This window comes from Miniopterus schreibersii (assembly GCF_964146895.1).
Source record: "Miniopterus schreibersii genome assembly, chromosome: 13".
Classification (NCBI taxonomy): domain Eukaryota; kingdom Metazoa; phylum Chordata; class Mammalia; order Chiroptera; family Miniopteridae; genus Miniopterus; species Miniopterus schreibersii.
Window position 1 is genome coordinate 24,355,617 of NC_138113.1, and position 27,347 is coordinate 24,382,963.

Consider the following 27,347-nt stretch of genomic DNA (forward strand, 5'->3'; position numbering starts at 1 on the left):
ACATAACCCTATCCCTAGGTCCAATCCTAACCCTAACCGTTTCTCTAACCCTAGCCCTCAACATAACCCAAACCGTAGGTCGAATCTTAACCCTAACCTTCTCTCTAACCGTAGCCCTCAACCAAACCCTAACCCTAGGTCCGATCCCAACCCTAACCGTCTCTCTAACCCTAGCCCTCAACATAACCCTAACCCTAGGTCCAATCCTAACCCTAACCGTCTCTCTAACCCTAGCCCTCAACATAACCCTAACCCTAGGTCCGATTCTAACCCTAACCGTCTCTCTAACCCTAGCCCTCAACCTAACCCTAATCCTAGGTTCAATCCTAACCATAACCGTCTCTTTAAACCTAGCCCTCAACATAACCCTAACCCTAGGTCCAATCCTAACCCTAACCATCTCTCTAACCCTAGCCCTCAACATAACCCTAACCCTAGGTCCGATCCTAACTCTAACCGTCTTTCTAACCCTAGCCCTCAACATAACCCTAACCCTAGGTCCCTTCCAAACCTTAACCGTCTCTCTAACCTTAGTCTAAAACCTAACCCTAACCCTAGGTCCAATCCTAACCTTAACCGTCTCTCTAAACCTAGCTCTCAATGTAACCCCAACCCTAGGTCCAATCCTAACCCTAACTGTCTCTCTAACCCTTGCCCTCAACATAACCTTAACCCTAGGTCCGATCCTAATCCTAACCGTCTTTCTAACCCTAGCCCTCAACATAACCCTAACCCTAGGTCCAATCCTAACCCTAACTGTCTCTCTATCCCTAGCCCTCAACATAACCCTAACCCGAGGTCCGATCCTAACCCTAACCGTCTCTCTAACCCTAGCCCTCAACCTATCCCTAGCCCTAGGTCCGATCCTAACCCTAACCGTCTCTCTAACCCTAGCCCTCAACATAACCCGAACCCTAGGTCCGATGCTAACCCTAACTGTCTCTCTAACCCTAGCCCTCAACATAACCCTATCCCTAGGTCCAATCCTAACCCTAACCGTCTCTCTAACCCTAGCACTCAACATAACCCTAACCGTAGGTCGAATCTTAACCCTAACCGTCTCTCTAACCGTAGCCCTCAACCTAACACTAACCCTAGGTCCGATCCTAACCCTAACCGTCTCTCTAACCCTAGCCCTCTACATAACCCTAACCCTAGGTCCAATCCTAACCCTAACCATCTCTCTAACCTTAGCCCTCAACATAACCCTAACCCTAGGCCCAATGTTAACCCTAACCGTCTCTCTAACCGTAACCCTCAACCTAACACTAACCCTAGGTCCGATCCTAAACCTAACCGTCTATCTAACCCTAGCCCTCTAAATAACCCTAACCCTAGGTCCATTCCAAACCCTAACCGTCTCTCTAAACCTTGCCCTCAACATAACCCTAACCCTACGTCCGATCCTAAGCCTAACCGTCTTTCTAACCCTAGCCCTCAACATAACCCTAACCCTAGGTCCAATCCTAACCCTAACCGTCTCTCTAACCCTAGCCCTCAACATAACCCTAACCCTAGGTCCGATCCTAACCCTAACCGTCGCTCTAACCCTAGCCCTCAACAAAACCCTAACCCTAGGTCCAATCCTAACACTAACCGTCTCTCTAACCCTAGCCCTCAACATAACCCTAACGCTAGGTCCGATCCTAACACTAACCATCTCTCTAACCCTAGCCCTCAACATAACCCAAACCCTAGGTCCGATCCTGACCCTAACCGTCTCTCTAACCCTAGACCTCAACCTAACCCTAACCCTAGGTCCAATCCTAACCTTAACCGTCTCTCTAAACCAAGCTCTCAATGTAACCCTAACCCTAGGTCCAATCTTAACCCTAACGGTTTCTCTAACCCTTGCCCTCAACATAGCCCTAACCCTAGGTCCGATCCTAACCCTAACCGTCTTTCTAACCCTAGCCCTCAACATAACCCTAACCCTAGGTCCAATCCTAACCCTAACCGTCTCTCTAAACCTAGCCCTCAACCTAACCCTAACCCTAGGTTCAATCCTAACCCTAACCGTCTAACTCTAGCCCTCAACATAACCCTAACCCTAGGTCCAATCCTAACTCTAACCGTCTCTCTAAACCTAGCCCTCAACATAACCCTAACCCTAGGTCCAATCCTAACCCTAACCGTCTCTCTAACCCTAGCCCTCAACATAACCCTAACCCTAGGTCCGATCCTAACCCTAACCGTCTCTCTAACCCTAGCACTCAACATAACCCTAACCCTAGGTCCGATCCTGACCCTAACCGTCTCTCTAACACTAGCCCTCAACCTAACCCTAACCCTAGGTCCGATCCTAACCCTAACCGTCTCTCTAACCCTGGCCCTCAACATAACCCTAACCCTAGGTCCAATTTTAACCCTAACCGTGTCTCTAACCCTAGCCCTAAACATAACCCTAACCCTAGGTCCAATCCTAACCCTAACCGTCTCTCTAACCCTAGCCCTCAACATAACCCTAACCCTAGTTCCAATCCTAACCCGAACCGTCTCTCTAACCCTAGCCCTCAACATAACCCTAACCCTAGGTCCAACCTTAACCCTAACCGTCTCTCTAACCGTAGCCCTCAACCTAACCCTAACACTCGGTCCGATCCTAAACCTAACCGTATCTCTAACCCTAGCCCTCAACATAACCCTAACCCTAGGTCCAATCCTAACCCTAACCGTCTCTCTAAACCTAGCTCTCAATGTAACCCTAACCCTAGGTCCAATCCTAACCATAACCGTCTCTCTAACCCTTGCCCTCAACATAACCCTAACCCTAGGTCCGATCCTAACCCTAACCGTCTTTCTAACCCTAGCCCTCAACATAACCCTAACCCTAGGTCCAATCCTAACCCTAACCGTCTCTCTAACCCTAGCCTTCAACATAACTCTAACCCTAGGTCCGATTCTAACCCTAACCGTCTCTCTAACCCTAGCCCTCAACCTAACCCTAACCCTAGGTTCAATCCTAACCCTAACCGTCTCTCTAAACCAAGCCCTCAACATAACCCTAACCCTAGGTCCAATCCTAACCCTAACCTTCTCTCTAACCCTAGCCCTCAACATAACCCTAACCCTAGGTCCAATTTTAACCCTAACCATCTTTCTAACCCTAGTCCTCAACATAACCCTAACCCTAGGTCCAATCCTAACCCTAACCGTCTCTCTAAGCCTAGCCTTCAACATAACCCTAACCCTAGGTCCGATTCTATCCCTAACCGTCTCTCTACCCCTAGCCCTCAACATAACCCTAACCCGAGGTCAGATCCTAACCCTAACCGTCTCTCTAACCCTAGCCCTCAACCTAACCCTAGCCCTAGGTCCGATCCTAACCCTAACCGTCTCTCTAAACCTAGCTCTCAACATAACCCTAACCCTAGGTCCAATTTTAACCCTAACCGTCTCTCTAACCCTAGCCCTCAACATAACCCGAACCCTAGGTCCGATGCTAACACTAACTGTCTCTCTAATCCTAGCCCTCAACATAACCTTAACCCTAGGTCGAATCTTAACCCTAACCGTCTCTCTATCCGTAGACCTCAACCTAACCCTAAGCCTAGGTCCGTTCCTAACCCTAACCGTCTCTCTAACCCTAGCCCTCTACATAAACCTAACCCTAGGTCCAATCCTAACCCTAACTGTCTCTCTAACCCTAGCCCTCAACATAACCCTAACCCTAGGTCCAATTCTGACCCTAACCGTCTCTCTAACCCTAGCCCTCAACATAACCCTAACCTTAGGTCCGATTCTAACCCTAACCGCTCTCTAACCCTAGCCCTCAACCTAACCCTAACCCTAGGTTCAATCCTAACCCTAACCGTCTCTCTAAACCTAGCCCTCAACATTACCCTAACCCTAGGTCCAATCCTAACCCTAACAGTCTCTCTAACGCTAGCCCTCAACATAACCCTAACCCTAGGTCCGATCCTAACCCTAACCGTCTTTCTAACTCTAGCCCTCAACATAACCCTAACCCTAGGTCCAATCCTAACTCTAACCGTCTCTCTAACCCTACCCTTCAACATAACCCTAACCGTAGGTCCGATTCTAACCCTAACCGTCTCTCTACCCCTAGCCCTCAACATAACCCTAACCCGAGGTCCGATCCTAACCCTAACCGTCTCTCTAACCCTAGCCCTAAACCTAACCCTAGCCCTACGTCCGATCCAAACCCTAACCGTCTCTCTAACCCTAGCCCTCAACATAACACTCTCCCTAGGTCCAATTTTAACCCTAACAGTTTCTCTAACCCTTGCCCTCAACATAGCCCTAACCCTCGGTCCGATCCTAACCCTAACCGTCTTTCTAACCCTAGCCCTGAACATAACCCTAACCCTAGGTCCAATCCTAACCCTAACCGTATCTCTAAACCTAGCCCTCAAACTAACCCTAACCCTAGGTCCAATTCTAACCCTAACCTTCTCTCTAACCCTCGCCCACAACATAACCCTAACCCTCTGTCCAATCCTAACCCTAACCGTCCCTCTAACCCTAGCCCTCAACATAACCCTAACCCTAGGTACAATGCTAACCCTAACCGTCTCTCTAACCCTAGCCCTCAACATAACCCTAACCCTAGGTCCAATCCTAACCCTAACCGTCTCTCTAACCCTAGCCCTCAACATAACCCTAACCCTAGGTCCAATGCTAACCCTAACCGTCTCTCTAACCCTAGCCCTCAACATAACCATAACCCTAGGACCAATCCTAACCCTAACCGTCACTCTAACCCTAGCCCGCAACATAACTCTAACCCTAGGTCCAATCCTAACCCTAACAGTCTCTCTAACCCTAGCCCGCAACATAACTCTAACCCTAGGTACGTCCTAACCCTAACCGTCTCTCTAACCCTAGGCCTCAATATGACCCTATCCCTAGGTCCCAATCTAACCCTAAGCATCTCTCTAACCCTAGTCCTCAACATAACCCTAACCGTAAGTCCAATCCTAACCCTAACCGTTTCTCTAATCCTAGCCCTGAACATAACCCTAACACTAGGTCCAATCCTAACCCTAACCGTCTCTCTAACCCTAGCCCGCAACATAACTTTAACCCTACGTACGTCCTAACCCTAACCGTCTCTCTAACCCTAGGCCTCAACATAACCCTAACCCTCGATCCAAATCTAACCCTAACCGTCTCTCTAACCCTAGCCCTCAACATAACCCGAACCCTAGGTCCAATCCTAACCCTAACCGTCTCTCTAACCCTAGCCCTCAATATAAACCTAACCCTAGGTCCAATCCTAACCCTAACCGTCTCTCTAACCCTAGCCCTCAACATAACCCTAACCCTAGGTCCAATCCGAACCCTAACCTTCTCTCTAACCCTCCCCCGCAACATGAACCTAACCCTAGGTCCAATCCTAACCTTAACCGTCACTCTAATCCTAGCCCTCAACATCACCCTAACCCTAGGTCCAATCTTAACCCTAACCGTCTTTCTAACCCTCGCCCTCAACATAACTCTAACCCTAGGTCCAATCCTAACCCTAACCGTCTCTCTACCCCTAGCCTTCAACATAACCCTAACCCTAGGTCCGATTATAACCCTAACCGTCTCTCTAACCCTAGCCCTCAACCTAACCCTAGCCCTACGTCCGATCCTAACCCTAACCGTCTCTCTAACCCTAGCCCTCAACATAACCCTAACCCTAGGTCCAATTTTAACCCTAACCGTCTCTCTACCCTAGCCCTCAACATAACCCGAACCCTAGGTCCGATGCTAACCCTAACTGTCTTTCTAACCCTAGCCCTCAACATAACCCTATCCCTAGGTCCAATCCTAACCCTAACCGTCTCTCTAACCCTAGCCCTCAACATAACCCTAACCCTAGGTCCAATCCTAACCCTAACCGTCTCTCTAACCCTAGCCTTCAACATGACCCTAACCCTAGGTCCAATTCTAACCCTAACCGTCTCCCTAACGCTAGCCCTCAACATAACCCTAACCCTAGGTCCGATCCTAACCCTACCCGTCTCCCTAACCCTAGCCCTCAACCTAACCCTAGCCCTAGGTCCGACCCTAACCCTAACCGTCTCTCTAACCCTAGCCCTCAACATAACCCTAACCCTAGGTCCAATTTTAACCCTAACCGTCTCTCTAACCCTAGCCCTCAACATAACCCGAACCCTAGGTCCGATGCTAACCCTAACTGTCTTTCTAACCCTAGCCCTCAACATGCCCCTATCCCTAGGTCCAATCCTAACGCTAACCGTCTCTCTAACCCTAGCCCTCAACATAACCCTAACCGTAGGTCTAATCTTAAACCTAACCGTCTCTCTAACCGTAGCCCTCAACCTAACCCTTACCCTAAGTCCGATCCTAATCCTAAACTTCTCTCTAACCCTAGCCCTCTACATAACCCTAACCCTAGGTCCAATCCTAACCCTAACCGTCTCTCTAACCCTAGCCCTCAACAAAACCCTAACCCTACGTACAATCTTAACCCTAACCGTCTCTCTAACCGTAGCCATCAACCTATCCCTCACCCTAGGTCCGATCCTAACCCTAACCGTCTCTCTAACCCTAGCCCTCAACATAAACCTAACCCTTGGTCCAATCCTAACCCTAACCGTCTCTCTAACCCTAGCCCTCAACCTAACCCTAACCCTAGGTTCAATCCTAACCCTAACCGTCTCTCTAAACCTAGCCCTCAACATAACCCTAACCCTAGGTCCAATCCTAACCCTAACCGTCTCTCTAACCCTAGCCCTCAACATAACCCTAACCCTAGGTCCGATCCTTACTCTAACCGTCTTTCTAAACCTAGCCCTCAACATAACCCTAACCCTAGGTCCAATCGTAACCCTAACCGTCCTCCAACCCTAGCCCTCAACATAACCCTAACCCTAGGTCGAATCCTAACTCTAACCGTCTCTCTAACCCTAGCCCTCAACATAAACCTAACCCTAGGTCCAATCTTAACCCTAACCATCACTCTAACCGTAGCCCTCAACCTAACGCTAACACTAGGTCCGATCCTAACCCTAACCGTCTCTCTAATCCTAGCCCTCAACATAACCTTAACCCTAGGTCCAATCCTAACCCTAACAGTCTCTCTAACCTTATCCCTCAACCTAACCCTATCCCTAGGTCAGATCCTGACCCTAACCGTCTCTCTAACCCTAGCCCTCAACCTAACACTAACCCTAGGTCCAATCCTAACCTTAACCGTCTCTCTAAACCTAGCTCTCAATGTAACCCTAACCCTAGATCCAATCCTAACCCTAACCGTCTCTCTAACCCTTGCCCTCAACATAACCCTAACCCTAGGTCCGATCCTAACCCTAACCCTCTTTCTAACCCTAGCCCTCAACATAACCCTAACCCTAGGTCCAATTCTAACCCTAACCGTCTCTCTAACCCTAGCCCTCAACATAACCCTAACCTTAGGTCCGATTCTAACCCTAACCGTCTCTCTATCCCTAGCCCTCAACCTAACCCTAACCCTAGGTTCAATCCTAACCCTAACCGTCTCTCTAAACCTAGCCCTCAACATAACCCTAACACTAGGTTCAATCCTAACCCTAACCGTCTAACTCTAGCCCTCAACATAACCCTAACCCTAGGTCCAATCCTCACTCTAACCGTCTCTCTAACCCTACCCTTCAACATAACCCTAACCCTAGGTCCGATTCTAACCCTAACCGTCTCTCTACCCCTAGCCCTCAACATAACCCAAACCCGAGGTCCGATCCTAACCCTAACCGTTTCTCTAACCCTAGCCCTCAACATAACCCTAACAGTAGGTCGAATCTTAACCCTAACCTTCTCTCTAACCGTAGCCCTCAACCTAACCCTAACCCTAGGTCCGATCCTAACCCTAACCGTCTCTCTAACCCTAGCCCTCTACATAACCCTAACCCTAGGTCCAATCCGAACCCTAACCGTCTCTCTAACCCTAGCCCTCAACATAACCAGAACCCTGGGTCCAATCTTAATCCTAACCGTCTCTCTAACCGTAGCCCTCAACCTAACCCTAACCCTAGGTCCGATCCTAACCCTAACGGTCTCTCTAACCCTAGCCCTCAACATAACCCTAACCCTAGGTCCAAACCTAACCCTAACCGTCTCTCTAACCCTTGCCCTAAACATCACCTTAACCCTACGTCCGAACTAACCCTAACCGTCTTTCTAACCCTAGCCCTCAACATAACCCTAACCCTAGGTCCAATCCTAACCCTAACCGTCTCTCTAAACCTAGCCCTCAACATAACCCTAACCCTAGGTCCGATTCTAACCCTAACCGTCTCTCTAACCCTAGCCTTCAACCTAACCCTAATCCTAGGTTCAATCCTAACCATAACCGTCTCTTTAAACCTAGCCCTCAACATAACCCTAACCCTAGGTCCAATCGTAACCCTAACCATCTCTATGACCCTAGCCCTCAACATAACCCTAACCCTAGGTCCGATCCTAACTCTAACCGTCTTTCTAACCCTAGCCCTCAACATAACCCTAACCCTAGGTCCCATCCAAACCCTAACCGTCTCTCTAACCTTAGTCTAAAACCTAACCCTAACCCTAGGTCCAATCCTAACCTTAACCGTCTCTCTAAATCAAGCTCTCAATGTACCCCAACCCTAGGTCCAATACTAACCCTAACCGTCTCTCTAACCCTTGCCCTGAACATAACCTTAACCCTAGGTCCGATCCTAATCCTAACCGTCTTTCTAACGCTAGCCCTCAACATAACCCTAACCCTAGGTCCAATCCTAACCCTAACTGTCTCTCTATCCCTAGCCCTCAACATAACCCTAACCCGAGGTCCGATCCTAACCCTAACCGTCTCTCTAACCCTAGCCCTCAACCTATCCCTAGCCCTAGGTCCGATCCTAACCCTAACCGTCTCTCTAACCCTAGCCCTCAACATAACCCGAACCCTAGGTCCGATGCTAACCCTAACTGTCTCTCTAACCCTAGCCCTCAACATAACCCTATCCCTAGGTCCAATCCTAACCCTAACCGTCTCTCTAACCCTAGCACTCAACATAACCCTAACCGTAGGTCGAATCTTAACCCTAACCGTCTCTCTAACCGTAGCCCTCAACCTAACACTAACCCTAGGTCCGATCCTAACCCTAACCGTCTCTCTAACCCTAGCCCTCTACATAACCCTAACCCTAGGTCCAATCCTAACCCTAACCATCTCTCTAACCTTAGCCCTCAACATAACCCTAACCCTAGGTCCAATGTTAACCCTAACCGTCTCTCTAACCGTAACCCTCAACCTAACCCTAACCCTAGGTCCGATCCTAATCCTAACCGTCTATCTAACCCTAGCCCTCTAAATCACCCTAACCCTAGGTCCATTCCAAACCCTAACCGTCTCTCTAAACCTTGCCCTCAACATAACCCTAACCCTACGTCCGATCCTAAGCCTAACCGTCTTTCTAACCCTAGCCCTCAACATAACCCTAACCCTAGGTCCAATCCTAACCCTAACCGTCTCTCTAACCCTAGCCCTCAACATAACCCTAACCCTAGGTCCGATCCTAACCCTAACCGTCACTCTAACCCTAGCCCTCAATAAAACCCTAACCCTAGGTCCAATCCTAACACTAACCGTCTCTCTAACCCTAGCCCTCAACATAACCCTAACGCTAGGTCCGATCCTAACACTAACCGTCTCTCTAACCCTAGCCCTCAACATAACCCTAACCCTAGGTCCGATCCTGACCCTAACCGTCTCTCTAACCCTAGCCCTCAACCTAACCCTAACCCTAGGTCCAATCTTAAACCTAACCATCTCTCTAACCCTAGCCCTCAACCTAACCCTAACCCTAGGTCCAATCCTAACCTTAACCGTCTCTCTAAACCAAGCTCTCAACGTAACCCTAACCCTAGGTCCAATCTTAACCCTAACCGTTTCTCTAACCCTTGCCCTCAACATAGCCCTAACCCTAGGTCCGATCCTAACCCTAACCGTCTTTCTAACCCTAGCCCTCAACATAACCCTAACCCTAGGTCCAATCCTAACCCTAACCGTCTCTCTAAACCTAGCCCTCAACCTAACCCTAACCCTAGCTTCAATCCTAACCCTAACCGTCTCTCTAAACCTAGCCCTCAACATAACCCTAACCCTAGGTCCAATCCTAACCCTAACCGTCTCTCTAAACCTAGCCCTCAACATAACCCTAACCCTAGGTCCGATCCTAACCCTAACCGTCTCTCTAACCCTAGCACTCAACATAACCCTAACCCTAGGTCCGATCCGGACCCTAACCGTCTCTCTAACACTAGCCCTCAACCTAACCCTAACCCTAGGTCCGATCCTAACCCTAACCGTCTCTCTAACCCTGGCCCTCAACATAACCCTAACCCTAGGTCCAATTTTAACCCTAACCGTGTCTCTAACCCTAGCCCTAAACATAACCCTAACCCTAGGTCCAATCCTAACCCTAACCGTCTCTCTAACCCTAGCCCTCAACATAACCCTAACCCTAGTTCCAATCCTAACGCGAACCGTCTCTCTAACCCTAGCCCTCAACATAACCCTGACCCTAGGTCCAACCTTAACCCTAACCGTCTCTCTAACCGTAGCCCTCAACCTAACCCTAACACTCGGTCCGATCCTAAACCTAACCGTATCTCTAACCCTAGCCCTCAACATAACCCTAACCCTAGGTCCAATCCTAACCCTAACCGTCTCTCAACCTAGCTCTCAATGTAACCCTAACCCTAGGTCCAATCCTAACCCTAACCGTCTCTCTAACCCTTGCCCTCAACATAACCCTAACCCTAGGTCCGATCCTAACCCTAACCGTCTTTCTAACCCTAGCCCTCAACATAACCCTATCCCTAGGTCCAATCCTAACCCTAACCGTCTCTCTAACCCTAGCCTTCAACATAACTCTAACCCTAGGTCCGATTCTAACCCTAACCGTCTCTCTAACCCTAGCCCTCAACATAACCCTAACCCTAGGTCCAATCTTAACCCTAACCGTCTCTCTAACCGTAGCCCTCAACCTAACCCTCACCCTATGTCCGACCCTAACCCTAACCATATCTCTAACCCTAGCCCTCTACATAACCCTAACCCTAGGTCCAATCCTAACCCTAACCGTCTCTCTAACCCTTGCCCTCAACATAACCCTAACCCTAGTTCCAATCCTAACCCTAACCGTCTCTCTAACCCTAGCCCTCAACATAACCCTAACCCTAGGTCCGATTCTAACCCTAACCGTCTCTCTAACACTAGCCCTCAACCTAACACTAACCGTAGATTCAATCCTAACCCTAACCGTCTCTCTAAACATAGCCCTCAACATAACCCTAACCCTAGGTCCAATCCTAACCCTAACCGTCTCTCTACCCCTAGCCCTCAACATAACCCTAACCCGAGGTCCGAATCTAACCCTAACCGTCTCTCTAACCCTAGCCCTCAACCTAACCCTAGCCCTAGGTCCGATCCTAACCCTAAACCTCTCTCTAAACCTACCCCTCAACATAACCCGAACCCTAGGTCCGATGCTAACCATAATTGTCTCTCTAACACTAGCCCTCAACATAACCCTATCCCTAGGTCCAATCCTAACCCTAACCGTCTCTCTAACCCTAGCCCTCAACATAACCATAACCCTAGGTCCAATCTTAACCCTAACCGTCTCTCTAACCGTAGCCCTCAACCTAACCCTAACCCTAGGTCCGATCCTAACCCTAACCGTCTCTCTAACACTAGCCCTCTACATAACCCTAACCCTAGGTCCCATCCTAACCCTAACCGTCTCTCTAACCCTAGCCATCAACATAACCCTAACCCTAGGTCCAATCCTAACCTTAACCGTGTCTCTAACCCTAGCCCTCAACATTACCGTAACCCTAGGACCAACCCTAACCCTAACCATCTCTCTAACCCTCGTCCTCAACATAACCTTAACCCTATGTCCAGTCCTCACCCTAACCATCTCTCTCACGCTAGTCCTCAACGTAACCCTAACCCCAGGTCCAATCGTAACCCTACCATCTCTATAACTCTAGGACTCAATATAACCCTAACCCTAAGTCCAATCATAACCCGAACCATCTCTCTAAACCTAGCCCTAAATGTAACCCTTATCTTAGGTCCAATCTTAACCGGAACCATCTCTCTAACCATAGCACTCAACATGACCTTAACCCTAGGTCCAATTCGAAACCGAGCCGTCTCTCTAACCCTAGCCCTGCACATTACCCTAGCCCTAGGTCCAATCCTAACCCGAACCCTTTATCTAACCCTAGCCCTCAACATAACCCTAACCCTAGGTCCAATCCTAACCCTAACCGTCTCTCTAACCCTAGCCTTCAACATAACCCTAACCCTAGGTCCAATCCTAACCCAAACCGTCACTCTAACCCTAGCCCTCAACATGACCCTGACCCTAGGTCCAGTCCTAACCCTAAAGGTCTCTCTAACTCTAGGCCTCAACATAACCCTAACCCTAGGTCCAATCCTAACCCTAACCGTCTCTCTAACCCTAGCCCCCAACGTAACCCTAACCCTAGTTCCAATCCTAACCCGAACCGTCTCTCTAACCCTAGCCCTCAACATAACCCTAACCCTAGGTCCAACCTTAACCCTAACCGTCTCTCTAACCGTAGCCCTCAACCTAACCCTAACACTCGGTCCGATCCTAAACCTAACCGTATCTCTAACCCTAGCCCTCAACATAACCCTAACCCTAGGTCCAATCCTAACCCTAACCGTCTCTCTAAACCTAGCTCTCAATGTAACCCTAACCCTAGGTCCAATCCTAACCCTAACCGTCTCTCTAACCCTTGCCCTCAACATAACCCTAACCCTAGGTCCGATCCTAACCCTAACCGTCTTTCTAACCCTAGCCCTCAACATAACCCTATCCCTAGGTCCAATCCTAACCCTAACCGTCTCTCTAACCCTAGCCTTCAACATAACTCTAACCCTAGGTCCGATTCTAACCCTAACCGTCTCTCTAACCCTAGCCCTCAACCTAACCCTAACCCTAGGTTCAATCCTAACCCTAACCGTCTCTCTAAACCTAGCCCTCAACATAACCCTAACCCTAGGTCCAATCCCAACCCTAACCTTCTCTCTAACCCTAGCCCTCAACATAACCCTAACCCTAGGTCCAATTTTAACCCTAACCGTCTTTCTAACCCTAGCCCTCAACATAACCCTAACCCTAGGTCCAATCCTAACCCTAACCGTCTCTCTAAGCCTAGCCTTCAACATAACCCTAACCCTAGGTCCGATTCTATCCCTAACCGTCTCTCTACCCCTAGCCCTCAACATAACCCTAACCCGAGGTCAGATCCTAACCCTAACCGTCTCTTTAACCCTAGCCCTCAACCTAACCCTAGCCCTAGGTCCGATCCTAACCCTAACCGTCTCTCTAAACCTAGCTCTCAACATAACCCTAACCCTAGGTCCAATTTTAACCCTAACCGTCTCTCTAACCCTAGCCCTCAACATAACCCGAACCCCAGGTCCGATGCTAACACTAACTGTCTCTCTAATCCTAGCCCTCAACATAACCCTAACCCTAGGTCGAATCTTAACCCTAACCATCTCTCTATCCGTAGACCTCAACCTAACCCTAAGCCTAGGTCCGTTCCTAACCCTAACCGTCTCTCTAACCCTAGCCCTCTACATAACCCTAACCCTAGGTCCAATCCTAACCCTAACCGTCTCTCTAACCCTAGCCCTCAACATAACCCTAACCCTAGGTCCAATCTTAACCCTAACCGTCTCTCTAACCGTAGCCCTCAACCTAACCCTCACCCTATGTCCGATCCTAACCCTAACCATCTCTCTAACCCTAGCCCTCTACATAACCCTAACCCTAGGTCCAATCCTAACCCTAACCGTCTCTCTAACCCTTGCCCTCAACATAACCCTAACCCTAGTTCCAATCCTAACCCTAACCGTCTCTCTAACCCTAGCCCTCAACATAACCCTAACCCTAGGTCCGATTCTAACCCTAACCGTCTCTCTAACCCTAGCCCTCAACCTAACACTAACCGTAGATTCAATCCTTACCCTAACCGTCTCTCTAAACATAGCCCTCAACATAACCCTAACCCTAGGTCCAATCCTAACCCTAACCGTCTCTCTACCCCTAGCCCTCAACATAACCCTAACCCGAGGTCCGAATCTAACCCTAACCGTCTCTCTAACCCTAGCCCTCAACCTAACCCTAGCCCTAGGTCCGATCCTAACCCTAACCCTCTCTCTAAACCTACCCCTCAACATAACCCGAACCCTAGGTCCGATGCTAACCCTAATTGTCTCTCTAACACTAGCCCTCAACATAACCCTATCCCTAGGTCCAATCCTAACCCTAACCGTCTCTCTAACCCTAGCCCTCAACATAACCATAACCCTAGGTCCAATCTTAACCCTAACCGTCTCTCTAACCGTAGCCCTCAACCTAACCCTAACCCTAGGTCCGATCCTAACCCTAACCGTCTCTCTAACCCTAGCCCTCTACATAACCCTAACCCTAGGTCCAATCCTAACCCTAACCGTCTCTCTAACCCTAGCCCTCAACATAAACCTAACACTAGGTCCGATCCTAACCCTAACCGTCTTTCTAACCCTACCCCTCAACATAACCCTAAACCTAGGTCCAATCCTAACCCTAACCATCTCTCTAACCCTAGCCCTCAACATAACAATAACCCTAGGTCCGATTCTAACCCTAACCGTCTCTCTAACCCTATCCCTCAACCTAACCCTAAACCTAGGTCCAATCCTAACCCTAACCGTCTCTCTAAACCTAGCCCTCAACATAACCCTAACCCTAGGTCCAATCCTAACCCTAACCGTCTCTCTAACCCTAGCCCTCAACATAACCCTAACCCTAGGTCCGATCCTAACCATAACCGTCTTTCTAACCATAGCACTCAACATAACCCTAACCCTAGGTCCAATCCTAACCCTAACCTTCTCTCTAACCCTAGCCCTGAACATAACCCTAACCCTAGGTCCGATTCTAACCCTAACTATCTCTCTAACCCTAGCCCTCAACATAACCCTAACCCGAGGTCCGATCCTAACCCTAACCGTCTCTCTAACCGTAGCCCTCAACCTCACCCTAGCCCTAGGTCCGATCCTAAGCCTAACCGTCTCTCTAAACCTAGCCCTCAACATAACCCTAACCCTAGGTCCAATTTTAACCCTAACCGTCTCTCTAACCCTAGCCCTCAACATAACCCTAACCCTAGGTCCAATCCTAACCCTATCCGTCTCTCTAACCCTAGCCATCAACATAACCCTAACCCTAGGTCCAATCCTAACCTTAACCGTGTCTCTAACCCTAGCCCTCAACATTACCGTAACCCTAGGACCAACCCTAACCCTAACCATCTCTCTAACCCTCGTCCTCAACATAACCTTAACCCTATGTCCAGTCCTCACCCTAACCATCTCTCTCACCCTAGTCCTCAACGTAACCCTAACCCCAGGTCCAATCGTAACCCTACCATCTCTATAACTCTAGGACTCAATATAACCCTAACCCTAAGTCCAATCATAACCCGAACCATCTCTCTAAACCTAGCCCTAAATGTAACCCTTATCTTAGGTCCAATCTTAACCGGAACCATCTCTCTAACCATAGCACTCAACATAACCTTAACCCTAGGTCCAATTCGAAACCGAGCCGTCTCTCTAACCCTAGCCCTGCACATTACCCTAGCCCTAGGTCCAATCCTAACCCGAACCCTTTATCTAACCCTAGCCCTCAACATAACCCTAACCCTAGGTCCAATCCTAACCCTAACCGTCTCTCTAACCCTAGCCTTCAACATAACCCTAACCCTAGGTCCAATCCTAACCCAAACCGTCACTCTAACCCTAGCCCTCAACATGACCCTGACCCTAGGTCCAGTCCTAACCCTAAAGGTTTCTCTAACTCTAGGCCTCAACATAACCCTAACCCTAGGTCCAATCCTAACCCTAACCGTCTCTCTAACCCTAGCCCTCAACATAACCCTAAACCTAGGTCCAATCCTAACCCTAACCGTCTCTCTAACCCTAGCCCTCAGCATAGCCCTAACCCTAGGTCCAATCATAACCCTAACCATCTCTCTAACCCTAGCCCTCAACATAGCCCTAACCCTAGGTCCAATCCTAACACTAACCGTCTCTCTAACCCTAGCCCTCCACAAAGCCCTAAACCTAGGTCCAATCCTAACCCTAACTGTCTCTCTAACCCTAGCCCTCAACATAACCCTAACCCTAGGTCCAATCTTAACCCTAACCATCTCTCTAACTCTAGCCCTCAACCTAACCCTAACCCTAGGTCCAATCCTAACCCTAACCGTCTCTAACCCTAGCCCTCAACATAACCCTAACCCTAGGTCCAATCCTAACCCTAACCGTCTCTCTAACCCTAGCCCTCAACATAACCCTAACCCTAGGTCCAATCCTAACCCTAACCGTCTCTCTAACCCTAGCCCTCAACATAACCCTAACCCTAGGTCCAATCCTAACCCTAACCGTTTCTCTAAGCCTAGCCCTCAACATAACCCTTACCCTAGGTCCAATCCTAACCCTAACCGTCTCTCTAACCCTAGCCCTCAACATAACCCTACCCTAGGTCCAATCCTAACCCTAACCGTCTCTCTAACCCTAGCCCTCAACATAACCCTATCCTACTTCCAATCCTAACCCTAACCGTCTCTCTAACCCTAGCCCTCAACAAAACCCTAACCCTAGGTCCAATCGTAACCCTAACCGTCTCTCTAACCCTAGCTCTCAACATAACCCTAACCCTAGGTCCAATCCTAACCCTAACTGTCTCTCTAACCCTACCCCTCAACAAAGCCCTAACCCTAGGTCCAATCCTAACCCTAACCGTCTCTCTAACCGTAGGCCTCAACATAACCCTAACCCTTTGTCCAATCCTAACCCTAACCGTCTCTCTAACCCTAGCCCTCAACATAACCCTAACCCTAAGTCTATCCCTAACCATCGTTCTATCCCTATCCCTAAACATAACCCTAACCCTAGTTCCAATCCTATATCGAACCATCTCTCTAACCCTAGCCCTCAACATTACCGTAACCCTAGGACCAACCCTAACCCTAACCATCTCTCTAACCCTCGTCCTCAACATAACCTTAACCCTATGTCCAGTCCTCTCCCTAACCATCTCTCTCACCCTAGTCCTCAACGTAACCCTAATCCCAGGTCCAATCGTAAGCCTACCATCTCTATAACTCTAGGACTCAATATAACCCTAACCCTAAGTCCAATCATAACCCGAACCATCTCTCTAAACCTAGCCCTAAATGTAACCCTTATCTTAGGTCCAATCTTAACCGGAACCATCTCTCTAACCATAGCACTCAACATAACCTTAACCCTAGGTCCAATTCTAAACCGAGCCGTTTCTCTAACCCTAGCCCTGCACATAACCCTAGCCCTAGGTCCAATCCTAACCCGAACCCTTTCTCTAACCCTAGCCCTCAACATAACCCTAACCCTAGGACCAATCCTAACCCGAACCCTCTCTCTAACCCTAGCCCTCAACATAACCCTAACTCTAGGTCCTATCCTTTCTGAACCATCCCTGTAACCCTAGTCCTCAACATAAGCCTAAAAGTAGGTCCAATCCTAACCCGAACCATCTGTCCAACCTTAGCCCTGAACATAACCTTATCCTTAGGTCTAATCCTATCCCTAACGATCCTAATCCTAGCCCTCAACGTAACGCTAACGCTCGGTCTAATCTTACCCCTAACCATCCTCCTAACCGTAGCCCTCAACATCACCCTAACCCTAGGTATAATCCTAACCTTAACCATCTGCCTAATCCTATCCCTAAACATAACCCTAACCCTAGGTCTAAACCTAACCCTAACCATCGTCCTAAATCTCGCCGTCAACATAACCATAACCCTAGATCGAATCCTAACCGTAACCTCCTCCTAACCCTTGACCTAAACATAACCATAACCCTAGGTCTAATCTTAACCCTAAGCATCCTCCCAACCCTAGCACTCCACATAACGCTAACCCTTGGTGTAATCGTAACGCGAACCAACTGCCTATCCCTAGCCCTCAACATAACCCTCATCCTAAATCTAATCTTTACCCTCAGTCTAATCCATACTTAACCATTCCCTAACCGTAACCCTAAACCTAACCCTAACCGTAGCTGTTATCCTAACCATATCCATTTCCCTATCTGTAACCCTAAATCTAATCCTAACTGTAGGTGTAATCGTTACTCTAATCATTTAGCTAACGCCAACTGTAAAGTTGACCCTAACCCTATGCTGAATCCTAACCCTACCTATATCCCTAACCCTAACCCTAAACCTTACCCTAACCCTAGGTCTAATCTTAACCATAACCATCTCCCTAAACCTAAACCAAACCCTAACCCTAGGTCTAATCGTAACACTAACCGTCTCCCTAACACTAATGCTAAACCTAACTCTAACCCTAGGTCTAATCCTTACCCTAACCATCTCCCAAACCCAAACCCTAAACCTAATCCTAATCTTAGATCTAATCCTAACCCTAACCATTTCCCAAACCCTAATCGTAATCCTAACCCCAACCATAGGTCTAACCCTAACCCTAACCATCTCCCTAACCCTAACCCTAAACCTAATCCTAACCCTAGGTCTCTACCTAACCCTTACCATCTTTCTAACCATAACCCTAAACCTAATCTTAACCCTAATCCTAGTCATAATCCAAACCCTAGGCTTAAACATAACCCTAATCCTAACCCTAACCCTTACCCTAATCTTAACCTTAACCCTAACTCTCACCCTCCGACCAATCCTAACATTAACCCTAACCCTAACACTAATTCTTACTCCAATTCTAAGTCCAATCCTAACCCTGACTCTAACCATAGGTCTAACCCTAACCCTAACCCTGTCCCTAGCAATAACCATAATACTAACCCTAACCCTCCTTCTAATCCTGACCCTAACCGTAACCCTAAACTTAACTCCACTCCTAACCCTAAACCTAACCCTAACCCTCACTCTAGGTCTAATCGTATCAATAACCCTAACCCTAACACTAATACTAACGCTAATCTTAACCATAACCCTAACCCTAGGTCTAATCCTCACCTGAACCCTGAACCTAACCCTTACCCTAGCCGTAGCACTAACCCTAACCCTAACCCTAGTTTTAACCCTAACACTAAGCCTCATCCTATCCCTAACGCTAGCCGTAATCCTAATCCTAACCCTAACCCTAACCCTAGGTCTTATTCTAACATGAACCCAGCCCTCAGCATAACCATAACCCCAACCTTACCTTCACCCTAACCCTAATCCTAGGTGTAATCCTAACCCTAACCCTAAACCTAGGTCTAATCCTAACATTAACCCTAACCCTAATCCTAACCCTAACCCCAACCCTAACCCTAACCCTAACCCTAATCTTCACCCCAACCGTAACCCTAATCATAGGTCTAACCCTAACCCTAACCCTAACCCTATCCCTAACCCTAGGTCTAACTCTAACCATAACCCTCATCCTATCCCTAACCCTAACCCAAATCATAGCCCTAACCCTAACCCTAACCCTAGGTCTAACCCTAACCCTAAACCTAATACTATCCCTAACCCTAGCCCTAATCCTAACCCTAACCCTAAACTTAGGGCTAACCCTAACCGTACTCTATTCCTAGACTGAGGCCTAACCGTAACCCTAACCCTAAACCTAACCCTAGGTCTAACCCTAACCCTAACCTTAACCCTAACCCTAACCCTACATCTAATTTTAACGTTAACCCTTACCCTAACCCTAGGTCTAATCCTAACCCTTACCCTAATCGTAACCCTTATCCCCTCCCTAACCCTAACCCTAATTTTAATTCTAATCCTGACATTAAACCTAAACCTAATTCTAACCCTAACCCTAATCCTAGGTCTACTCCCAACCTTAACCCGAACTCTAGTTCTAAACCTAACCCGAATCCTAGGTCTAATCGTAACCCTAACCCTAACCCTAACTTTAAACCTAACCCTAACTGTTGCCCTAACCCTCACCCTAATCCTAACCCTAGCCCTAGGTCTAACTCTAAACCTAATCCTAATCCTATCCCTAACCCTATCCCTAATCCTAACTGTAACCCTAAGCCTAGGTCTAATGGTATCCCTAACCCTAACCTTAGCCCTAAACCTAACGGTAACCCTAATCCTAACACTAACCATTTTCGTCCAAGTCCCTACTCACCTCACTCAAGGCAGTCAGGTAGCTGCCTATGCTATGTCCCTGTAGGACACACAGGGTTTCCTTTATGGAGAGACTGCACCAGAGATCTGCACTCAGTAGCCCCCGGCACTGTGAGGGCAGGGGCCTTTTCTGAAGACAGAAATTAAGTGAACGAAGCCTTACAAATGGTGAGACCTCCAGCCCCTTTCCCCATTTAGTTCCCAGACCACTGGCAACTGGTTTATACCCCAGGCAGGAGGCTAAGGAGTCATTTTGAAGCAACTAATGGGTCCAAGAGAGAAGGCCTACAGATACAAACATTTATGGTCTACCAAAAGGAAAGGCCAAGTCCTCATCCCATCCATCTCCTGTGAAATCGACCTGGAAACAATCCTCACCTAATTAGTTTCCTGTGGCTGCTGTAACAAATTACCATATATTTGGTGGCTTCAAAGAACAGAATTTTATTCTCTCAAAGTTCTGAGACCAGAAGTCCAAAATCAGTTTCACTGGGCCAAAATCAAGGTGTTGGTAGGGCCATGCTCTCTCTGGAGACTCCAGGGGAGAATCCATGCCCTGCCTCTTCCAGCTTCTGGTGGCCGCTGCCTTCCTTGACTTGTGGCCACACCACACCAATCTCCGCCTCCGTGTTTCCCCTCCTTTCTCAAATCTCCCTCTACCCACCTTTTCTAAGGATACTTGTGATTGCATTTAGGGCCCCCCGGATAATTCAGGATAATTCCCCCATCTCAAGACCCTTAATATAATCCCATCTGCAAAGTTCCTGCCATATAAGGTAATATTCATAGATTCTGGCGATTGGACATCTTTGGGAGCCATTATTTAGTCCACCACACCACCCACATACCGGAAGTTTCAATCAGCCTCCTGGTTTCTCACACTTAAGTGTTAGTGACATCAAGACTTTTTCACCTTTGTTGGATATATGAATTTCTTGTTTTATGAATTATCCATTCATGGCCTTTATTTGTTTTACTTTCTACTGATGTTTTTCCTATAGGTTAAGAGAATTTTAGATAAGACCACTAACCCTTTATCTACCTTGCTTGTTGAAAATACTTCTCCTAGTCTACATTTGCCTATTAACTTGTTTACAGTTTGTTTTCTAATGTATATAAAAAATTGAAATCTTATGTAATCAAATCTAATACTTTTTTTCCTTTGTAATTCATCCATTGCTATGATGTCAGAAACTCTGCCTTATCCTAAAATTAGATATAAGCTAATATATTTTCTCCTAGATTTATGGTTTCAAAAGTATTTATTTCTTTTTTATATTTATTTATTTATTTTCTTCACTGAGGATATGTTTTTATTGATTTTTAGAAAGAGAGGAAGGGAGAAAGATTGAGAGAGAAACAGGGAGTTGAATCCACAACCTAGGTATAAGCCTTGACAGGGAATCAAACCCACCACCTTTTGGTGTACGGGGCGATGCTCCAACTGAACCATCCAGCCAGGGCAAAAGTATTTAATTCTTTAATCAATATGGAATTTATTTTAATATGCAGCAAAAGAAACCTAACTTAATCTTTCCAAATTATTTAACAATTTTCTAACACAAAATGTCTCTTCCTTTCCCTGTGGATTTGTCCTATCATCTTTCTCAAGTATATAAATCTTATATATTCTAGTGTCTGTTTCTGAGCTCAGTTCAGTTATCCCAATTTCTCTTTCAGGTGCTTGTTGTATGTCTCCTCCTCCTATTCCCAAGTTTCTACTTACAAATAAATAACAATAATCCTTCAAATCATCCCAAAATAATTTCACATTTTCTCATTCTTTCTAAATGTTTATGTAATTATTTTTTGGTATTCTGCTGGTCACTTATCTAAAAGAGTTCATTTTTATCACAATACATGTAAATATATTTGGAAATTTTTAGAAACAAGAAGGCATTTTCATATTTTTGAAAGAAAAGAACCTAAAGATACTTTTTCTTTTTGTTGTTAATATAATATCTATTGAATATCTCTGATGATTTTATTAATTAGTTAATTCAACAAATACTATGTGTCAGCCATTTTTCTTAAGTGCTAGGTATACAGGACAAAAACAGACAAATATCCCCACCTTCATGAAACTTGCATTCTAGAAGGGGAGAAAGATAAAAACAGGATAGGTAAAAATCTAAATGTAGTGAGTGCATCAGACAGTGATGAGTGCTATGGAGAAAAATAAATAAAGGAAGGGGGACAGGAAATTCTGAACATATGACTAGGGAAGACCTCACTGAGGTGATATGAGTCAAGACCTAAAAAAGTAAAGAAACCTATACTTTTCATCCATAAATTGACACAAATGGTTAGCTTACATTGAAATCCCCAGTATAGCTTCAGATATACTTTAGGTATATTTTAAATCAATTACATAATCATTCATTGCTTATCTATTCCAATGAGTAAAATGTTAATCTTGATATATCAAAAGGAATCATTGAATAGTTTAAACATCAAATTTACCATGAGTTAAGTGTCTACAATATACTTACAGGAGTGAAGCAGGCTGTTGGAAATCTTTGAACTGTAGAACGAAATACGAAGCTCCTATATTAAAAAGAGGATATGATTTCCTAAATTGATTTTTTAATGTGAGGATCTTTGTTAATTTATTCCCTATCTCTCATTAAATATTTTAAAATGCTAATCTAGATATAATGGACATAAATGAGGTTTAAAAGCCATTAGTATTGATTGTTAAGTATGTATATAGAAAGGCATGAGTGAAATGATTAAAAGCAGCTTAATAAGTATATAATTACCTGGAAGCGTGCTTGGGAACTGGTGCAGGAAGTAGATTGTATTGTCCTGGTGAAAGCTTAACTGACTATACAAAATGAACAAGGACACCAATAATAGATTAATACAGGTCTTAAACTCACTTTATTTTATTATCTGTCATTCATAGTCCTTTATTTTATGACCATACAACATTATATAATTTATTCTCTATCTTAACAGTGGAAATGGCACATTTTCAAAGGTGCAGCTTCAAAATATTCCACAGATGTTCACATTTCATGGTGAATTTTATGACTGTATGCCTAAAACGATGTGTTGAAAATGCTATAAAATTGATTGTATTTTATTTTGTTTTATTTATTTTTTAAATATGTTTTTATTGATTTTTTTTTTTTTTAAGAGAGAGAGGAAGGGAAAGGGAGAGAGAAAGAAAGAAACAAACAAACAAAAAAAAACTGCCCGGCCGGGCGTGGCTCAGCGGTTGAGTGTCGACCTAGGATCCAGGTGATCGGGGTTCGATTCCCGGTCAGGGCACATGCCCAGGTTGCAGGCTCAACCAATGACTCTCTCGTCATTGATATTTCTATCTCTCTCTCTCTCCCTCTCCCTTCCTCTCTCTGAAACCAATAAAGAGATATTAAAAAAAAAAAAAACACCAAGAAAAAAAAAACATTGATGTGAAAGAGAAACATCAGTTGCCTACATGCACCTCAACTGGGGATTGAACCGGTAACCTGGGTACGTGCCCTGACTGGGAATCAAACCAAGGACCCTCCCATGCATAGGTCTATGCTTAACCAACTGAGCCACACCGACCAGGGCAAATTGATCATATTTTCAATATACTATATTCAATAAATCAATTTGATCATCATGTAGTGAGCCTGCTCTGTGGGTAAAGAACTTGACTAGTTGTGGTGAGGAATATGATGGTAACAAAAATATGGTCCTTGACCAGCAGGAGTGAGAAGGCACATAAACAATCCTAATGTAAAACAATATAATCAAAGCTAAAAGACAAATTGAAGGTTTAGGAGGTAAGGAGAGGTTAAATCTAACTGGGTGACCCATAGCTAATATCACATAACAAAGAGCAAAAAGCTAAAAACTTGTCCTCTAATATCAGCAACAGGAGAAAAGTGCCCGCTCTCTCCATTCCTGTTCAGCATAGCACTGGAAGTCCTAGCCAGAATAATTAGGCAAGAAAAAGAAATAAAAGCATCTAAATCGGAAAGGAAGAAGTAAAACTGTCCGTTTACAGGTGACATAATCTTATATCTAAAAGAACTCTAAGAATCGACCAAAAAAACCATTAGAACTAATCAATAAATTAAATAAAGTTGCAGGATACAAAAAACATACAGAAATTAGTTGAGCCGGGCTGGGCGTGGCTCAGCAGTCTAGCATCAACCTAGGATCCAGAAGATCACTGTTCGATTCCCAGTCAAGGCACATGCCGGGGTTGCAGGCTCGATCCCTGGTCAGGGGGGTGTGGGAGGCAGACAATCAATGACAACTCTCTCATCATTGATGTTTCTACCTCTCTCTCCCCCTCTCCCTTCCTTTCTCTCTGAAATCAAGAAAGATATATTTAAAAAATAATAATCAGTTGAGTTTCTATACATTAACAATGAAATATCTGAACAAGAAATTAAGAAAAGAATCTTATTTGCAATAGTATCAACACAAGAAAATACTTAGAAATAAATTTAACTAAGGCAGCGAAAGATCTGTACACTGAAAACTGTAAGAAAGAAATTGAAGAAATTTTAAAAGATACAAATAAATGAAAAGATATCCCATATTCATAGATTAGAAGAATTAATATTAGTACTACCCAAAGCAATCTACAGACTCAACGAAATTCCTATCAAAATTCCAATAGCATTTTTTCACAGATACAGAAAAATAATCTTAAAATTTATATGGAACCACAAAAGAGCCTTAGGCAAAGCAATCCTGAGAAAGAACAACAAAGCTGAAGTATCACAATTCTTGATTTCAAACTAGATTACAAAACTATAGTCATAAAAACAGTATGGTACTAGCATAAAAACAGACACACAGACCAATGGAAGAGAATGGAGAGCTCCCCTCAAAAAAACCCATGCATATACAATCAACTTATCTTGACAAGGGCACCAAGAATACACAATGAGGAAAGGATAGTCGCTTTAATAAATGGTATTGGGTAAACAGGATATCCATGTGCAAAAGAATAAAACTAGACCTCTATCTTATCCACTCATAAAAATTAACTCAAGATGGACTGAATACTTAAATGTAAGACTTGAAACTGCAAACTCCTAAAAGAAAACATAGGAAAGGTTCCTTGACATTAGTCTTAACAGTAATTTTTTTTATATGACACCAAGAAAGGCAAAATAAGGCAACAAAAGCAAAAATAAACAAGTGGGAAGACATCAAACTAAAAAGACAAGAAAGCTATCAACTATATAAAAAAGCAATATAAGGAACAGGAGAAAGTATTTACAAACCATGTATCTGATAAGGTGTTAATATCTAAAATATGTAAGGAACTCATACAACTCAATAACCAAAAAATAATCTGATTAAATTGGGCAAAAGACATGAATAGGCATTTTTCCAAAGAAAACACACAAATAGCTAACAGGTACATGAAAAGGTGCTGAACACCACTAGTCACCAAGGAAATGCAAATCAAAACCACAATGTGATGTCACCTCACAACTAGTAGGATGGCTGTTATCAAAAAGACGAGAGATAAGTATTGGTGAGGATGTGGAGAAAAGGGAACCCTTGTGCACTGTTGGTGGAAATGTAAAATGGTACAGCCATTATGGAAAACAGTTTCCCTGAAAGATTAAAAATAGAACTACCATACAATCTAGCAACTCTACTTATGGGTATATATCGAAAGGAAACAAAATCAGTATCTGGAAGAGGTATCTTCACTCTCATGTTCAGTGCAGCATTATTCACAAAAGCTAAGCTATGGGGACAACCTGGGTGTCCACTGATGCATGAATGGGTAATTAAAATGTGATATATAAGTAACTGAAAAATATATACATAATTCTATAATTCAACATGGATGAACCTGGAGGATATAATGCTAAGTGGAATAAGCCAGACAAATATTGTTTTGTATCACTTATATGTGGAATCTAGAAAGCTTGTACTCATGAAAGAGAGTAGAACAGTGGTTGCCAGGAAAAAAAAAAAAAAAAGAAGAATGGTGCTTGCCAGGGCCTGGGGTGGCGATGGGAGGCTGGTCAAAGGGAGCAAAATTTCAGTTATAAGATAAATAAGTTCTGGGGATACAAGGTACAGTATGGTGACAATAGTTAATAATACTGTATTTGTATACTTGAAATTTGCTGAGAGAATAGAGCTTAAGTGTTCTCATCCACACACACAATGGTAACTATGTGAGGTGATGGATATGTTGTTTTTTTTAAACATATCTTTATTGATTTCAGAGAGAGAAAAGGAGGGGGCGAGAGAGAGAAACATCAATGATGAGAGAGTCATTGATCGGCTGTCTAGCCCGCAACCCTGGCATGTGCCCTGACCGGGAATCGAACCCCGATCTCCTGGATCCTAGGTCGATGCTCAACCGCAGAGCCACGCCCGGCTGGGCGGATATGTTAACTTGATTGTGGTAATCACTTCACAATGTATACATAAATCAAATCATCATGTTGTACACCTTAAACATACACAATTTTATTTGTCTATTATACCTCCATAGAGCTGGGGAAAATAAATAAATCCAACTGGGTGATCTAAAGATGGTAAAGACGCCCGGCGAGGCGTGGCTCAGCAGTTGAGCATTGACCTAGAATCCAGGTGATCGAGGTTCAATCCCCAGTCAGGGCAGATGCCCGGGTTGCGGGCTCCATCCCCAGTCGGGGGCGTGCAGGAGGCAGCCGATCAATGACTCTCATCATTGATGTTTCTCTCTCTCTCTCCCTCTCCTTTCCTCTCTCTGAAATCAATAAAGATTTTTTTTTTTTTTTAAATGGTAAAGACAAAGAGATTTGAGTGGGGCTTTAAGGAATACAAAACATCCTAGAGGAGAGCCAGGGAAGTATTCTAAGGAGAAACACTGCAGAAGAGACTGTCTCTCTGCCCACTGCCAGACTTGTTTCGAACTACCTGGGTGGCTCCATTGTCCCTCGGTTTATGGATATTAGCTCAGAGGTACATGAAGTAACGGAGCATAAGGAACTGGTAAGCACAGAAACTGGGATATGTAAAGGGAGGGAGGGAGAGGAGGAAGCCGAATGTGAAGCCAGGGAAGACTGACCCAACCTCCCAGACTCCTTCTATTGAGGGAGCTGGTAGGAAGGAATTATATTACACAATCCTAGGAAGAATCCTTCCCAAAGGGAACAATCTACTCCCTACCCTCTATTATTTTTTAAATCAGATTTAAAAATACAATACTT

The 27,347-nt window shown here is 45.4% G+C and overlaps 1 protein-coding gene across 1 annotated transcript in view; it reads right to left on the reverse strand.

Annotated features, from left to right (window-relative positions):
- STPG4 (sperm-tail PG-rich repeat containing 4) overlaps nt 1-27,347 on the reverse strand; it is a gene marked incomplete at its 5' end in the record, with an annotated part of 278,271 nt that overhangs the window by 241,706 nt on the left and 9,218 nt on the right. The window contains 2 exons of the mRNA XM_081155864.1: nt 22,662-22,716; nt 22,932-22,996. Of these exons, the coding sequence (XP_081011990.1) occupies nt 22,662-22,716; nt 22,932-22,996 (120 nt within the window). The remainder of the gene's footprint in view (nt 1-22,661; nt 22,717-22,931; nt 22,997-27,347) is intronic.